Below are 15,916 nucleotides of genomic sequence, written 5' to 3'. Positions count from 1 at the left end.
AGCCTGGTGGGGCCATTGTCACACTGTGATGTCACCCCCCGGCCCTGTGATGTCACTGTTGTGTCATCGCCAGGACCTGGGATGTCAGCCTGGCCCGCTGACGCACCGTTCTGTCAGCGCCTCGTCCTGTGACGTCACCGCCTGGGTCTGTGACATCACTGCGCTGCACTGTGGCGTCATCGCTTGGCCCTGTGATGTCACCACGTGGTCCCGTGACGTCACCGTCCCACACTGTTGTGTCATTGCCTGGCCCTGTGATGTCACCATCTCTGGTGTTGCCATTGTGTCAGGCAGCAAGGCCATTACATCAGCAGATGATGTCCTCGCACGGCCCTGTGATGTCATAGTGTCACTCCATAATGTCAGGGAATTGAGCTGTTCCTCCGGCCGCAATAACCCCTCGTGGCCCCCCATGATGCCATCAAAATGACACGATGGCGCGGTGTGAGGCCCTGATGTCACCACGCTGTCATTAGGTTCCTCAGCGACAACGCGCCCTTACATCTTCTGCCATGATGTCACCCCATGCAGCAGCGATGTCATTGGAACACAAAATGATGGCACCGGCCAGCCTTCTGACCAAGGACAGCCCCCAGCATGTCATGATGTCACAGCACAATGCCATGAGGTCATCGCCTCAGCCCACAGCACCATTGTGTGCCCTATGATGTCACTGGGGAACAACGTGACTTCCCATGATGCACCGGTGACTTGGCATGTCACACAAGGATGTCACAAGCTAAGGCTATGATGTCATAATCCTATATCCAGGCACCATGACAACCACGTGTTTCACCACGAGAACCCAGGCCCCTGCTCTGACCCAGGGGTGGGTGCATCTCCAGCCCCCCACCAGCCCCCACTCCCCTCCCAGAGCCCGGGAGAGAACCCAAGCGTCCTGGCTCCCAGCCCCCCCTGCTCCAACCCACCAGACCCCTAGAAAGATGGGAGTGGGGAATAAAAGAGAGACAAAAAAATGTAACCCGGTCTTTATTGGGTGATTGGGGGGGCGTTCTTCGGGGGGGCAGCACCTGAAAACGGGGGGTTAATAATTTAGGGGTCACTGGGGGGCTATTGGAGCTGGGACACGGGGAGGACAAGAGAGAAAAGATGGGGACCAAGGTGCTGTGGGGGGCTTTCTCTCCCCTGCCCCTGCTCCGGGTTTGGGGTTAGGCTGGATGCTTCGATTCCCGCTAGGCTGAGGCTCCGTTGGGGTCCCCCTCGCGTTGCCCCCCGTCATGGGGCCGGCGCCTGGCAAAGGTGCCCTTGACCGATCCCTCCACGGCGGCTTTGAGCTGTTGGGGGGCAGAGACAGCGCGTCAGGGACACCCCCGCCCCCAAACCTCTGAGCCCGCCACCCGGCCCCAATTTCACCCGTGACCCCCACCTCCTTCCTCAACTTCCCTGAACCCCAAAGATCCCCCTGCGACCCCAAAATACTCCCTGACCCCGGATTCCCCAGGATCTCCCCACATGCCCCCTCTTGACCCCACTGTGACCCCCATGCCTTCCCACCCCCACATATGATCCCATGACCCCCCCATCTCCTCATGACCCCACGAGCTCCCTGCCCCACCCACAACCTCTCTGATCTGCTTGATCTCCCGTGTACCCCAACCCACACCCCCCATCTCCCCTTCCACCGCCCCCCATCTGCCCCCCACCCTACCTCTCGGAGGCTCACCACCCCGACCAGCCGGCCCACGTTGGTGACATAGGCTGTCCGCAGGCCCAGCAAGTTGAACAGATCATAGCACTGGGGGGGGAACGGGGGGGTCAGACGTCAAAACAAGGGGGGGCGGATATTGCGGGGAGCAATATCCGCCCCCCTTGAATCAAGGTTGTGGCTCAGGAGTCGGGGCATAGCAAGGGGGGCCCACAGCAATGTGGGGGGGGGCATTAGCTGGACTTGGGGGGGCATGGGTCATAATTATATGCAAATGAGCCACACCCCATTGCATAAGCCAATTGATGTGCAATGGTCTTGTTCCCCCATTACATATGCAAACGTATGGAAACCAGGCCTGCAAATGAGCCGGCCCTGCTAATTGCATATTTAAATTCATCTGCAACTCCTCCCAGCCTAACTGCCTATGCAAATTGCCCTACCAGCCCCTCCGCCCCTAATTGCACGTGCAAATTGATGTGCCAAGGCCTCTCACTCTAATTGCACATGCAAATTCACCCAAATCCCCTCCCACCGTCATTGCTTATGCAAATCCCTATCACCATGTATAAGCACTTACCCTGAGCTAATGCAAATGAGCTGCCAGCAGATTTGCATACAAAATTTAACCTCCCCAAACGTTAATTGCTCTGCGTCGAGTGTGCAGCCGATGCCAGGGACGGCCCTATTTGCATATGCAAATGCCTGCCAATCAGAGCTCTGCTCAAGCCCGCTCCAGCCATTCCCCACCCACCCAGACTCGGGTCCTGGCAGGTCCGGGCTGCAGATTGCCGGCTCCCAGAATCCCTTGCGCCACCTCTGGGCTGCAAAGCATGCTGGGAGGGCAGAGCGGGGGGCCAGGGCGCGATATTGGGGGGACCCCCCCCGCACCCCGAGGCCGCCGGCAGCACCCACCTGGTAGAGGGTCTCGTTCTCCAGCAGGCGGTAGGGGGCTGGGTCGATGGGCAGCTCCTCCAGCCGGACCGGCTCCTGCAGCTGCTGGCACTCCCAGTCCTCCACCTGCAGCCGGGCAAAGCATCCTGGGAAATATCCCGCCGGCTCCGCCCTCCCCCGGGTCCTCCCAGAATCCCTTGCACCTGCTCCCGCCAAGCAGCCGGGGCAAAGCATCCTGGGAAATATCCTCCCCGGCTCCAGCCCCCTTCCCCGGGGTCCTCCCAGAATCCTTTGCACCAGCCCCTGCCAAGCAGCTGGGGCAAAGCATCCTGGGAAATATCCTCCCCAGCTCTAGCCCCCTCCCCCGGGGTCCTCCCAGAATCCCTTGCACCTGCTCCCGCCAAGCAGCTGGGGCAAAGCATCCTGGGAAATATCCTCCCCAGCTCCAGCCCCCTCCCCCGGGGTCCTCCCAGAATCCCTTGCACCTGCTCCCGCCAAGCAGCCGGGGCAAAGCATCCTGGGAAATATCCCCCTGGCTCCAGCCCCCTTCCCTGCGGTCCTCCCAGAATCCTTTGCACCAGCCCCCGCCAAGCAGCCGGGGCAAAGCATCCTGGGAAATATCCCCCCGGCTCCAGCCCCCTTCCCCGCGGTCCTCCCAGAATCCTTTGCACCAGCCCCTGCCAAGCAGCCGGGGCAAAGCATCCTGGGAAATATCCTCCGCAGCTCCAGCCCCCTCCCCCGGGGTCCTCCCAGAATCCTTTGCACCAGCCCCCACCAAGCAGCTGGGGCAAAGCATCCTGGGAAATATCCTCCCCAGCTCCAGCCCCCTCCCCCGGGGTCCTCCCAGAATCCCTTGCACCTGCTCCCGCCAAGCAGCCGGGGCAAAGCATCCTGGGAAATATCCTCCCCAGCTCCAGCCCCCTCCCCCGGGGTCCTCCCAGAATCCCTTGCACCTGCTCCCGCCAAGCAGCCGGGGCAAAGCATCCTGGGAAATATCCCCCCGGCTCCAGCCCCCTTCCCCGCGGTCCTCCCAGAATCCTTTGCACCAGCCCCCGCCAAACAGCCGGGGCAAAGCATCCTGGGAACACTCGAAGACGCATATGAACCCCGATAGTCTGGGGGGGCCAGTCTGAACCCCGATAGTCTGGGCCACCCGCAAGTCTGACATGTGATAGTCTGGGGCTGGGGGGGAGATTTGAGCCTCCCCCACCTCTTCAATCGCCCTGCAGACTCGGGGAGGGCTGGGGGAGGGTCACGTCCCCCCGACCTGGGTACCCGGGGGGGTCCCCACGGACAGGCAGCCCCGCCCTCGACATACCAAGTGATGCACGTCCTTCATCTTGACAGACAGTTGGGTGCCTCGCTCCTGCGGGGGGGGGGGACACGGATCAGCACCCGCAGCATCCCCATGGGGGGGGCATGACAGCCCTTCCGAGCCCCCCAGTCCTCCCCTGCTGCACTCCATGGGCCTCCCTTTAACTGACCCCCACTCCCAGCCCCTGCCCCATGCATCTACCAATGGGCCCCCCCTGCTCCCCCCTGCTTCCCCCCCATCAATGCATCCTCCCAGCCCCCACTGTATCCTCCCAAACGGGGGGCCCCCCTTCCCTGCCCCCCCAGCACCTCCTCTTTTGATGTCTCCCCGTCGCCCGGCTCAGCAGAAACTCTCGGTGTTTCTGGAAAAGGGAGAGACACACGGGGTGGGGGCAGGTCAGATCACCCCCCTCCCCGCCTCTGACTCTCCCCCACCATCCCAAACCGTCCCCCCCAGACTCCATGTGCCCCCCCTGCCCTGCAAACCCCCCCCCAACCCCCGTCCTGCTCACCTGGCTTCTCCTCTGGGGTTCCTGAAGCGCCGCCTGCACCCAGCAGCTGCAAGGGAAACAGTCACAGAGTCAAACCGCGGCTGCTCGCCCAGCGCTGAGATGCGCCCACCTCTGGGGCGGGGCGGCTGGGGACACGGGGACCCCTCGCCTGGCGCCGAGACGCGCCCACCTCTGGGGCGGGGCGGCGGGTTTCACGGAAGCCCCTCGCCCAGCGCTGAGATGCGGCCACCTCTGGGGCGGGGCGGCGGGTTTCACGGGGGCCCCTCGCCCGGCGCTGAGATGCGGCCACCTCTGGGGTGGGGCGGCTGGTGACACGGGGACCCCTCGCCCGGCGCCGAGATGCGCCCACCTCTGGGGCGGGGCGGCTGGGGACACGGGGGCCCCTTGCCCGGCGCCGAGATGCGCCCACCTCTGGGGCGGGGCGGCTGGGGACAGGGGGGCCCCTCGCCCGGCGCCGAGATGCGCCCACCTCTGGGGCGGGGCGGCCGGGGACACGGGGACCCCCTGCCCGGCGCTGAGATGCGCCCACCTCTGGGGTGGGACGGCTGGTGACCGGGGACCCCTCGCCCGGCGCCGAGACGTGCCCACCTCTGGGGCGGGGCGGCGGGTTTCACAGAAGCCCCTCGCCCAGCGCTGAGATGCGGCCACCTCTGGGGCGGGGCGGCGGGTTTCATGGGGACCCCCTGCCCGGCACTGAGATGCGCCCACCTCTGGGGCGGGGCGGCTGGGGACACGGGGACCCCTCGCCTGGCGCCGAGACGCGCCCACCTCTGGGGCGGGGCGGCGGGTTTCACGGAAGCCCCTCGCCCAGCGCTGAGATGCGGCCACCTCTGGGGCGGGGCGGCGGGTTTCACGGGGACCCCCTGCCCAGCACTGAGATGCGCCCACCTCTGGGGCGGGGCGGCTGGTGACCGGGGACCCCTTGCCCGGTGCCGAGACGCGCCCACCTCTGGGGCGGGGCGGCGGGTTTCACGGGGGCCCCTCGCCCGGCGCCGAGATGCGCCCACCTCTGGGGCGGGGCGGCTGGTGACCGGGGACCCCTCGCCCGGCGCCGTGATGCGCCCACCTCTGGGGCGGGGCGGCTGGTGACCGGGGGACCCCTCGCCCGGCGCCGTGATGCGCCCACCTCTGGGGCGGGGCGGCTGGTGACCGGGGACCCCCTCGCCCGGCGCCGTGATGCGCCCACCTCTGGGGCGGGGCGGCTGGTGACCGGGGACCCCTCGCCCGGCGCCGTGATGCGCCCACCTCTGGGGCGGGGCGGCGGGGCAGGCGTTACTCACGGGCTGTGTGGGGCCCGCTCGCCTCGGACCGCCAGAGCAGATGCTGGAATCGCTTCTCCGCGCTCAGCTGCTCCGACAGCAGCTTGGCGAGATGCTTCCGCCGGATGGAGCCCAGCAAGATCCTGGACTCTGCAGACAAGCCGGGGGGGGCGGGGGGGGGCGTTAATGGGGCCCGGGGCCTGTCCCCTCTAGGGGGCGCCGGCTCCCCTCCGGCCCCCGGGCGGGGACTGGCTGCCTCGGAGGGTGCAGGGGGGGCCACACTGACCTTGGGAGTCCACGAGGGGGAACTGTTTGAGGCTGGAGGCCTTGAGCAGCCCCCTCACGTCCTTGTACCTGCAGCCCCGGGGCAGGAATTGGAGATCGGTGACCATGAAATCCTCCGCGTAGATGTCGTGGGCCCTGGGTGTGAGGCGGGACCGGGGGTTGAAGCCAGAGGGAGAACCCAGGAGTCCTGGCTCCCAGCCCCCCCTGCTCTAACCCACCAGCCCCCCCCTCCCCTCCCAGAACCAGGGAGAGAACCCAGGAGTCCTAGCTCCCAGCCCCCTGCTCTAACCCACCAGACCCCACTCCCCTCCCTGAACCAGGGAGAGAACCCAGGAGTCCTGGCTCCCAGCCCCCCTGCTCTAACCCACCAGCCCCCCCTCCCCTCCCAGAACCAGGGAGAGAACCCAGGAGTCCTGGCCCCCAGCCCTCCCTGCTCTAACCCACCAGACCCCACTCCCCTCCCAGAGCCGGGAGAGAACCCAGGCGTCCTGGCCCCCAGCCCTCCCTGCTCTAACCCACCAGACCCCACTCCCCTCCCAACACTGGGGGAAGAACTCAGGAGTCCTGGCTCCCAGTCCTAACCACTAGACCCTACTCCCCTCCCAGAGCCGGGGGGAGAACCCAGGCGTCCTGGCTCCCTGCCCGGGCGCACCCGCTCCGGCCCACGCCCAGCTTGGGCAGGTAGGGCAGCTGCTTGGCGATGATGATGCCGTCGAAGAAGGAGGCCTGGAGCCGCTGGCTGAGCCCGTTGGCCACCAGCACGCGATGAGCAGAGCGGCAGGACGTGGGACATCTGCCCCGTCAGCTCGAACACCAGCAGGGCCGTCGACAGCGTGTGGGTCACCGCGCCCGAGTAGGCCGCCGCGCCTGGGGGGGCGGGGTGGGGGGGGTGAGCCCTCAGAGCCCCCCAGAGCCCTAACGCCGCCCGCCGAGCCCCCCTGCGAGGAAGTGGGGACGCCCCAGGGGCCTGACTGGCTTCGTAGGGAGCCGTTCCAGAGCATGGCCCCGGGGACGCCGGTGACCGCTGGTGTGAGCGGTGGGATCCGACGGCGCCCCGGGGACAAACAGAGCATCCGGCAGTAAGCCGCGAAACGAAAGGGGGATTAACGAGGACCCGGCGTGCTGAGGGCTCAGAAGGGGGCGGTTAACCCCGGGGAGGGTGTGAGCAGGGATCCCCCTGGGGGCCGCGGGGAGGGGGCTCGGCCCTGGGAGAGAGGTGGTGACCCGGGGGAAGGGAACCGTGGGGAGCCGAGAGCACCCAGGCCCGGTCGTCCACAAAACGTGAAGAACATTCGCACTTTGTCACACCCCCTGCCGAGGTCCCCTGCCCCCTGCCGAGCCCCCCCCCCGGTGTCCCCACCGAGCCCCCCCTGCCTCCCGCCACGCCCCCCCCCCCCGGTGCCCCCGACAGCAGCTCATACCGGCCAGGGCGTAGGCCGCGGGGCCGATGGCGATGCGGATCCCGTCGGAGACGATCCCCTCGGGGAAAACCTTGGCCATGATCTCCCCATAGAGCCGGCCCAGCCCCGCGCCTGTGGGCACAGAGCCCCCCCCACCCCCCGGAGGTTAGACGGGGACCCCCGGCCAGACCCCCCACTCCCCTGACCGAGCCCATCCTGGGATATGGGCAGGGCTGGGAGGCCGGACGCCTGGGTTCTCTCCCCAGATCTGGGAGGGGAGTGGGGGCTTGTGGGTCAGAGCGGGGGGGGGGGCTGGGAGCCAGGACTCCTGGGTTCTCTCCCCAGCTGCTGGGAGGTGAGTGGGGGCTGGTGAGTTAGAGCGGAGGATGGGCTGGGTGCCCGGACGCCTGGGTTCTCTCCCCAGCCGCTGGGAGGGGAGCGGGGGCTGGTGGGTTAGAGCAGGAGGGGCTGGGGGGCAGGACTCCTGGGTTCTCTCCCTGGCTCTGGGAGGGGAGTGGGGGCTGGGGGGGTTAGAGCGGGGGATGGGCTGGGAGCCCGGACGCCTGGGTTCTCACCGTAGACGAAGACGGGCAGGAAGTAGCCGGCGGGGACGACCATGGTGGTGGCCAGAAGCAGCATGAAGAACTGGGGGGAGGGATGAGCGAATGAAACAGCCCCCCCTTGCCCCCCCTCCCCCTCCACTCCAGCCCCCCCCCCAACACGTAGTCCCCCAGGGCCAGCCAGACACCAGGGGGCGCCAGATACCAGAGGCACCCCCCTGCCCCCGGTGATGCCCCACAACGCCTCTCGTGCCCCCCTCCCCCGTCTCGGGAGCCCCCCATCCCCCCCCCGGCCCCCCACCTTGGCGAGCAGGAAGAAGCTGAGCATCTCCAGGGAGGAGAGCTGCGGGTGGGTCCATTGGAGCCAGGGGTCCCCGTAGGAGGGGTGGGGGGGCTGGCGGGAGGCATTGAGCCCCCCCAGCTCCGCCCGCCCCCAGGTGCAGTTGTTGAAGAAAGTCTCCAGCAGCTCCTTCATCGTCAGCTGGGGGGGGACAAAGGGGGGGTGAGACGGGGAAGCGGGGGGGGATCCCAGCCGGGGGGGAGAAAGGGGGGGTGAGACGGGGAAGTGGGGGGGGATCCCAGCCGGGGGCGGAGAAAGGGAGGGTGAGACGGGGAAGTGGGGGGATCCCAGCCGGGGGGGGGAGAAAGGGGGGGTGAGACGGGGAAGTGGGGGGGGATCCCAGCCGGGGGCGGAGAAAGGGAGGGTGAGACGGGGAAGCGGGGGGATCCCAGCCGGGGGGGGGAGAAAGGGGGGGTGAGACGGGGAAGCGGGGGGATCCCAGCCGGGGGCGGAGAAAGGGGGGGTGACATGGGGAAGTGGGGGGGGATCCCAGCCGGGGGCGGAGAAAGGGGGGGTGAGACGGGGAAGTGGGGGGGATCCCAGCCGGGGGCGGAGAAAGGGGGGGTGAGACGGGGAAGTGGGGGGGGATCCCAGCCGGGGGCGGAGAAAGGGGGGGTGACATGGGGAAGTGGGGGGGGATCCCAGCCGGGGGGGGAGAAAGGGGGGGTGACATGGGGAAGTGGGGGGGATCCCAGCCGGGGGGGGAGAAAGGGGGGGGTGACATGGGGAAGTGGGGGGGATCCCAGCCGGGGGGGGAGAAAGGGGGGGGGAGACGGGGAAGTGGGGGGGATCCCAGCCGGGGGGGGTTACTCACCCGCGCCCCCAGGTACTGCCCCAGCCCGTGGGGGAAGGTGACGCTCGCCAGCACCAGGGAGACCAGCCCCGCGTGGAGGATTTCGCTGCCGGGGGGGGGGGGAGAAAACGGGGTAGACGGTAAATGAAAGGGGGGGTGAAGGGGGAGCAAGGGGAGACGGGGGGCAGGGCGGGGGTGGGGCCTGGCACTGGGAGATAGGGGGCTGGGGGAGGCAGGGGGGCAATGGGGGCAGATGGGAGCAGGACGGGGGAGGGGTCTGGCACTGGGGAAATATAGGGGGGCTGTGGCGGGGGCTGAGCTGATGATGGGGGGGCTGGGGGGGAGATGGGGGCAGGGCAGAGGAGGGGCTTGGCACGGGGGGGCTGGGGGGGAGATGGGGGCAGGGCAGAGGAGGGGCCTGGCACGGGGGGGCTGGGGGGGAGATGGGGGCAGGGCAGAGGAGGGGCTTGGCACGGGGGGGCTGGGGGGGCGATGGGGGGCAGGGCAGAGGAGGGGCCTGGCACGGGGGGGCTGGGGGGGCGATGGGGGCAGGGCAGAGGAGGGGCCTGGCACGGGGGGCTGGGGGGAGATGGGGGCAGGGCAGAGGAGGGGCCTGGCACGGGGGGCTGGGGGGGAGCTGGGGGCACCCCGGGGGCGGGGGGAGGGTTTGGGGGGCTCCGGGGGGCACTCACCCGCGGCGCAGCCGGGGCAGGAGCGGCAGGAGGCTGCGGTGGCAGAAGAGGAAGACGCAGCAGAGAGCCCCGCACAGCGCCCTGCGGGGACACGCGTCAGGGCGAACCCCGGCGTCCGGGCCCGCGCCTCCCCACCGCACCCCCTCCCGGAGCCGGGAGAGAACCCAGGCGTCCTGGCCCCCAGCCCTCTGCCAACCTCTGTCCCCTGGGCAGGGGCGGGGCCTGGCCGGCTGGGGCGGGGCCTAGCCAGAGGGGGCGGGGCCTGGCCAGCTGGGGGCGGGGCCTGGCCGGCTGGGGATATCGGGGTCCCCCCCACTCACCCCAGCAGGGCGAACGAGAGCAGCTCGGGCAGGTCGAAGGGGAACTCGACGCGCCAGCTGGTGCTGAAGAGCACGGCCACCGTCTCTGGGGGGGGCACCGGGGGGCCACGGTTAGTCTGGGGGTGCTGGGTCCCCCCGTCTTCCCAGCCCGGCCCCTCGCCCGGCCCTCAGCCCCCAAAGCCCTGTGATCCGGCCCCCCTGCCCCCTCCCCCGTACCCCATTTCTCCAGCCCCCCAAAAACCCTCTGACCCCAGATCTCCCCCCGTACCCCATTTCTCCAGCCCCCCCAAACCCTCTCTCTCCCCAGATCTCCCCCGCCCCCCAGTTCTCCAGCCCCCCACAACCCTCTCCCCCGGATCTACCCCGCCCCCCAGTTCTCCAGCCCCTCGCAACCCTCTCCCCCGGATCTCCCCTGCCCCCCAGTTCTCCAGCCCCCCAAAACCTCTCCCCCCGGATCTCCCCCTCCCCTATACACCAGTTCTCCAGCCCCCCACAACCCTCTCCCCCGGATCTCCCCTGCCCCCAATTCTCCAGCCCCCCACAACCCTCTCCCCCGGATCTCCCCTGCCCCCCAGTTCTCCAGCCCCCAACCCTCTCCCCGGATCCCCCCGCCCCCCAGTTCTCCAGCCCCCCCCAACGCTCTCCCCCGGATCCCCCCGCCCCCCAGTTCTCCAGCCCCCCCCAACGCTCTCCCCCGGATCCCCCCGCCCCCCAGTTCTCCAGCCCCCCCCAACGCTCTCCCCCGGATCCCCCCGCCCCCCAGTTCTCCAGCCCCCCCAACGCTCTCCCCCGGATCCCCCCGCCCCCCAGTTCTCCAGCCCCCCCAACGCTCTCCCCCGGATCCCCCCGCCCCCCAGTTCTCCAGCCCCCCCCAACGCTCTCCCCCGGATCCCCCCGCCCCCCAGTTCTCCAGCCCCCCCAACGCTCTCCCCCGGATCCCCCCGCCCCCCAGTTCTCCAGCCCCCCCAACGCTCTCCCCCGGATCCCCCCGTACCGCTCTCCCCGTGGAGCAGGGGCAGCAGGCGGAAGCCGAGGGCCGCGCAGGTGGCAGAGAAGAAGCCGCGCCAATAATCCCGCAGGGCGAAGTGCGTCCCAGTCGCCTCCACGGAGAACAGCACCCCTGGGGGGCAGGGGGGGCAGCTGGGATCCGGCCCCCCCTGGCCCGGCCCTGAGCCCCCCGCGCGCCCCCACACGCACCTCCCGCCTGCCCTTCTCCGGCCCCCCCAGGCGTCCCCGAGCCCCCCACGTACCCCCAGACCTCCCCACGGGTCCCCCAGGCGTCCCCGAGCCCCCCACGTACCCCCAGACCTCCCCACGCACCCCCCGGGTCCCCCAGGCGTCCCCGAGCCCCCCACGTACCCCCAGACCTCCCCACGCGCCCCCCGGGTCCCCCAGGCATCCCCGAGCCCCCCACGTATCCCCAGACCTCCCCATGCGCCCCCCGGGTCCCCCATGTGCCCTCCTCAGCCCCCCCATGAGCGCTTTGGGGTCACTCACCTCCCACGGGGGCCACGAAGCAGCAGGCCACCCCCACGGCCGCCCCAGCCACCAACATCTCGTACTTGCGGGCCGGGTTCTGGGGGGCAGAGATGGGGGGTGAGAGGCAGGTGGGGGGCTGGGGGCAGGGCGGGAGGTGGGGGAGAGGCCAGGGGAGGGGTTGGGGGTCAGGGGAAATTTGGGGGGGCCAGGGACCCCCCCGGACTCACCTCCTTGGTGCCGGCAACTCGCACCATCACCCGGCCCAGCTGGGTGGCCAGGATCGTGGCCATGTGAACAAAGGGGCCCTGGGGAGAGAACCGGGGTCACGCAGCTCCCGCCAGATCCCCCCCAATCCCCAGCCCCCCGATCCCCCTAACACACCCAGCCCCCACCTCCCAGATCCACAACCCCCCAATCCCCCACCCCCAGAGACCCCAGCCCCCCAATTCCTCCAGCCCCTGACCACCAGACATCCCCCCAGAGACCCCTCTCCCCCAGCTCCCCGCAGACACCCTGTCCCCCCAATTCCTCCCAACACACCCAGCTGCCCCCCGTCCCCCCAGATCCCCCCCACTCACCACTTTGCCCAGGAAGATGGTGCTGCCGGCCCCCAGGGTGCAGATCACCCCCACCAGCTTGGCCAGGCCGGTTCGCAGGGTGAAGAACTCGCTCAGCACGACCCCCCGGAGCGTCACCTTCAGCTCGGGGATCCCGGAGCCTGGGGGGGGACGCGTCAGAGCCCCCCACGGCCCCGGAGACCCCGTGTTCACCCCCCCACAGCCCCAGGGATGGGGGACCCTGCATTCACTCCCCCCCACGGTCCCAGGGATGGGGGACCCCACATTCACCACCCACGGCCCTGGGGACCCCACGTTCACACCCCCCATGGCCCCAGGGATCGGGGACCCCACGTTCACTCCCCTTATGGCCCCAGAGATCGGGGACCCCGCGTTCACAGCCCCCCATAGCCCAGGGATCAGGGACCCCGCGTTCACAGCCCCCCACCGCCCCAGGGATGGGGGAACCCACATTCACAGCCCCCCACAGTCCCAGGGATGGGGGACCCCACGTTCACCACCCACGGCCCTGGGGACCCCACGTTCACACCCCCCCATGGCCCCAGGGATCGGGGACCCCACGCTCACAGCCCCCTATGACCCGGGGATGGGGGACCCCGCATTCAGCCCCCCCACGGCCCCAGGGATGGCGGACCCCACGTTCACACCCCCCCACAGCCCCGGGGACCCCACGTTCACACACCCCCCCACGGCCCCAGGGATCGGGGACCCCACGTTCACTCCCCTTATGGCCCCAGAGATCGGGGACCCCGCGTTCACAGCCCCCCATAGCCCAGGGATCAGGGACCCCACGTTCACAGCCCCCCACCGCCCCAGGGATGGGGGAACCCACATTCACAGCCCCCCACAGTCCCAGGGATGGGGGACCCCACGTTCACCACCCACGGCCCTGGGGACCCCACGTTCACACCCCCCCATGGCCCCAGGGATCGGGGACCCCACGCTCACAGCCCCCTATGACCCGGGGATGGGGGACCCCGCATTCAGCCCCCCCACGGCCCCAGGGATGGCGGACCCCACGTTCACACCCCCCCACAGCCCCGGGGACCCCACGTTCACACCCCCCCCCACGGCCCCAGGGATCGGGGACCCCACGTTCACTCCCCTTATGGCCCCAGAGATCGGGGACCCCGCGTTCACAGCCCCCCATAGCCCAGGGATCAGGGACCCCACGTTCACAGCCCCCCACAGCCCCAGGGATGGGGGACCCCGCATTCAGAGCCCCCCCAATGCCCCCGTCCCTGGGACCTTGGGGCTGCGGTGGGGTTGGGGGGCCCGGGCCCTACCGGCAGCCTGCGGCGAGATGTACTTGGCGACTCCGGCCGCGACCGTCATGAACCCCGTGTGGTAGAGGACCCAGGAGAAATACTGCAGGGCACGATACCCCTCCAGCGTGTCATACACCCACAGGTTGGCTGGGGGGCAAGGGGGGGGGTCAGTGCCGGACCCCAGGGCCAGGACCCCCCCCGCGCCCCCCAGCGCCGTACGGGGGGCTCTATGGAGCACCCGGGATCTGGGGCGGGGGGTCGAATGCAGGGAGGGTTCAGCGGCTCACAGGGGACCCCAAATCATGTCCCCCTCATGCTGCCCCTGCCAGCGATTCCCCCGGCCCTGGGGCCCCGCGGGATGGGGGGGCTGGGGATCGGAGGGGGGTCGGGGGGCACCTCGCTGGAACTTGGAGATGACGACGTCGAGGCCGAAGCTGATGGTCGCCATGCAGATGCCCAGGAGGAAGAGGAAGATCCAGTCCTCGCCCAGCTTCAGGATCGGGGAGCGGACGGACAGACCCAGCGCTGCCAGAGAGACGGACGGAGGCTGCCCCACACTCCCGACCCGCAGCCCCCGGCCCTGCCGGTGCCCCTCACTCCCGACCCGCAGCCCCTGCCAGCCCAGCCCCGCCCCCCCGGCCCTGCCGGTGCCCCTCACTCCTGACCCGCAGCCCCCCAAGCCCAGCCGGTGCCCCTCACTCCCGACCTGCAGCCCCTGCCAGCCCAGCCCCGCCCCCCCGGCCCTGCCGGTGCCCCTCACTCCCGACCTGCAGCCCCCGGCCCCGCCGGTGCCCCTCACTCCCGACCCGCAGCCCCCTGCCAGCCCAGCCCTGCCCCCCCAGCTCTGCCGGTGCCCCTCACTCCCTACCCGCGGCCCCCTTACGTTTCAGAGCCTGTATCACTCTTTGCACAACCTTGCACCCCCGTGGCCGCTGGTCCCTGCCAAACAGCTTCTGGTACGTCTCCCCGAGCAGCTCACTGTCCAGGTGCCGCCCCTGGGGCCCCGGCCCCCCAAACCCCTCCTTGGCCTCCCCCTTTCTCGAGTTGCACAGCCCCATGGCCCTGCCTGGCTCCAGTGGCTGGCACCCACCCCCTCTCCCTAGGGTTTATAGCCCCATCAGCCCTGCCCCACCCTGCGGGGAGCGGAACCAGCTGCCTGGAGCCAGGGACACCGGTCTGGGCCGGGCGAAGCCAGGCGGGGGGGAGGACAGAAAGAGAGAGTGTGCGGAGATTAGAGGGTGGGTGTGGGGACAGACAGACAGATAGATGGGGTGGATGGGGATAGATAGATAGAGGGGGTGGATGGGGATAGATAGATAGATAGAGGAGTGGGTGGGGATAGATAGACAGAGGGGGGCGATGGATGGCCAGAGGCCTGTGTCTAGGGACATACAGTGTCACTGTAGCCATGTGGGGCCCAGGGTGAGGTTAGATCTTTTCCTGGGGATGGACAGACAGACAGAGGCAGATTCTCTGCCAAGGCCAGCGGCTCCGATCTGGCCCCAGGGCCGGGCACTGGCCGGCTCTGCTCCGGGCAGCGAGGTGGGGGGGTGAGGGAGTTAGTGGGTAGTACCTGAGCTTTGCAAAGCTTCAGGGCATCCCCCTCCCCAGTCCCACTCTGCTGTTGTGGCAACAAACCCAGGAGAAGGGCCCCCAGCTGTCTGGCGCCTGTGGGAGACACCTCTCCCTGGGGCACCTGGTACCAGAGCGGCGTGGGAGCCAGGACTCCTGGGTTCTCTCCCTGGCTCTGGGTTATGGATTAACAGGGGGGCAGGCGAAGGGCTGGTCTGGGTCCAAGGCGACCTTTGACTCCCTGGGAGCAAAGGCATCCTCAACAGGTGGAAAAATAAACTGGGCATGAAACTTCCAGGTGGCTCTGTCCTCATGGGGGGGTTTGGAAACTGCCCCCCCTCCCCACCACTTTATAGGGTGGAAAGAATGTCAAGCCCCCCACCCCCGCCCCGGAATTCGGGGGGGATGGACGGGGGGGATGGACAGACAGTCCCTGCCCGGGGCTGGGGGGGGGGGTGTGGAATAGTCCAGAGAGGGACCCGGGGGGCGGGGGCTTCATTCCCTTCCTGAGCTTTTCCCCCAGGGGCCCCTTTCTCCTGCCTCCCCAGAGCCCCATCTCCCCCACCCCCTGCCCCCCATGTCTCCCAAACCCCCTGTGGCCCATCTCCCCTCAACCTGCTGGGCCCCTAATCCCTGGGGCTCCCCCTCCCTCTGGGGCCCCCTCTCCCCCATAGCCCCCCATTTCCCCCAGGCTTCTCCCCCTAACCTCCCTTGTCCCCATCTCCCTCTAAACTCCCAGGCTCCCCCATTCTCCTGTAACCCCCCAGGGCCCCATCTCTCCTCTTAGCTCACCCTACTCCCTTCCAGGGCCCCCCCATCTCCCCCTAAACCCTGGACTCTTCCCCTCTGCTCCCTCAGGGGCCCCACGTCTCCCCTAACCCCCCGGGATTCCCCCTCCACCCCTCAACCTCTGGGGCCCCCATCTCCCGTAACCCCTGGGATCCCCGCTCCACCCCCCAACCTCTGGGCCCCCCATCTCCCCTA

General features: G+C 69.3%; 1 protein-coding gene across 1 annotated transcript; it reads right to left on the bottom strand.

Annotated features, from left to right (window-relative positions):
- Positions 1-1,207: 1,207 nt before the first annotated feature.
- On the bottom strand, positions 1,208-15,462 carry LOC125628562 (chloride channel protein ClC-Kb). The gene is given in 22 exon segments (XM_075124045.1): positions 1,208-1,295; positions 2,582-2,686; positions 3,879-3,926; positions 4,184-4,236; positions 4,387-4,432; positions 5,667-5,795; positions 5,932-6,065; positions 6,583-6,692; positions 6,694-6,797; positions 7,352-7,462; positions 7,906-7,975; positions 8,192-8,371; positions 9,045-9,129; positions 9,716-9,796; positions 10,036-10,120; positions 11,030-11,155; positions 11,533-11,611; positions 11,742-11,819; positions 12,093-12,232; positions 13,379-13,507; positions 13,757-13,885; positions 14,244-15,462. Coding segments are annotated over 19 exon segments (2,013 nt in total). The 5' UTR covers positions 14,419-15,462; the 3' UTR covers positions 1,208-1,295; positions 2,582-2,686; positions 3,879-3,926; positions 4,184-4,214.
- Between the last annotated feature and the right edge of the window lie 454 nt (positions 15,463-15,916).

The sequence above is a fragment of the Caretta caretta genome, chromosome 28 (genome assembly GCF_965140235.1).
Source record: "Caretta caretta isolate rCarCar2 chromosome 28, rCarCar1.hap1, whole genome shotgun sequence".
NCBI lineage: Eukaryota > Metazoa > Chordata > Testudines > Cheloniidae > Caretta > Caretta caretta.
This window is presented reverse-complemented; position numbering and strand designations above follow the sequence as displayed.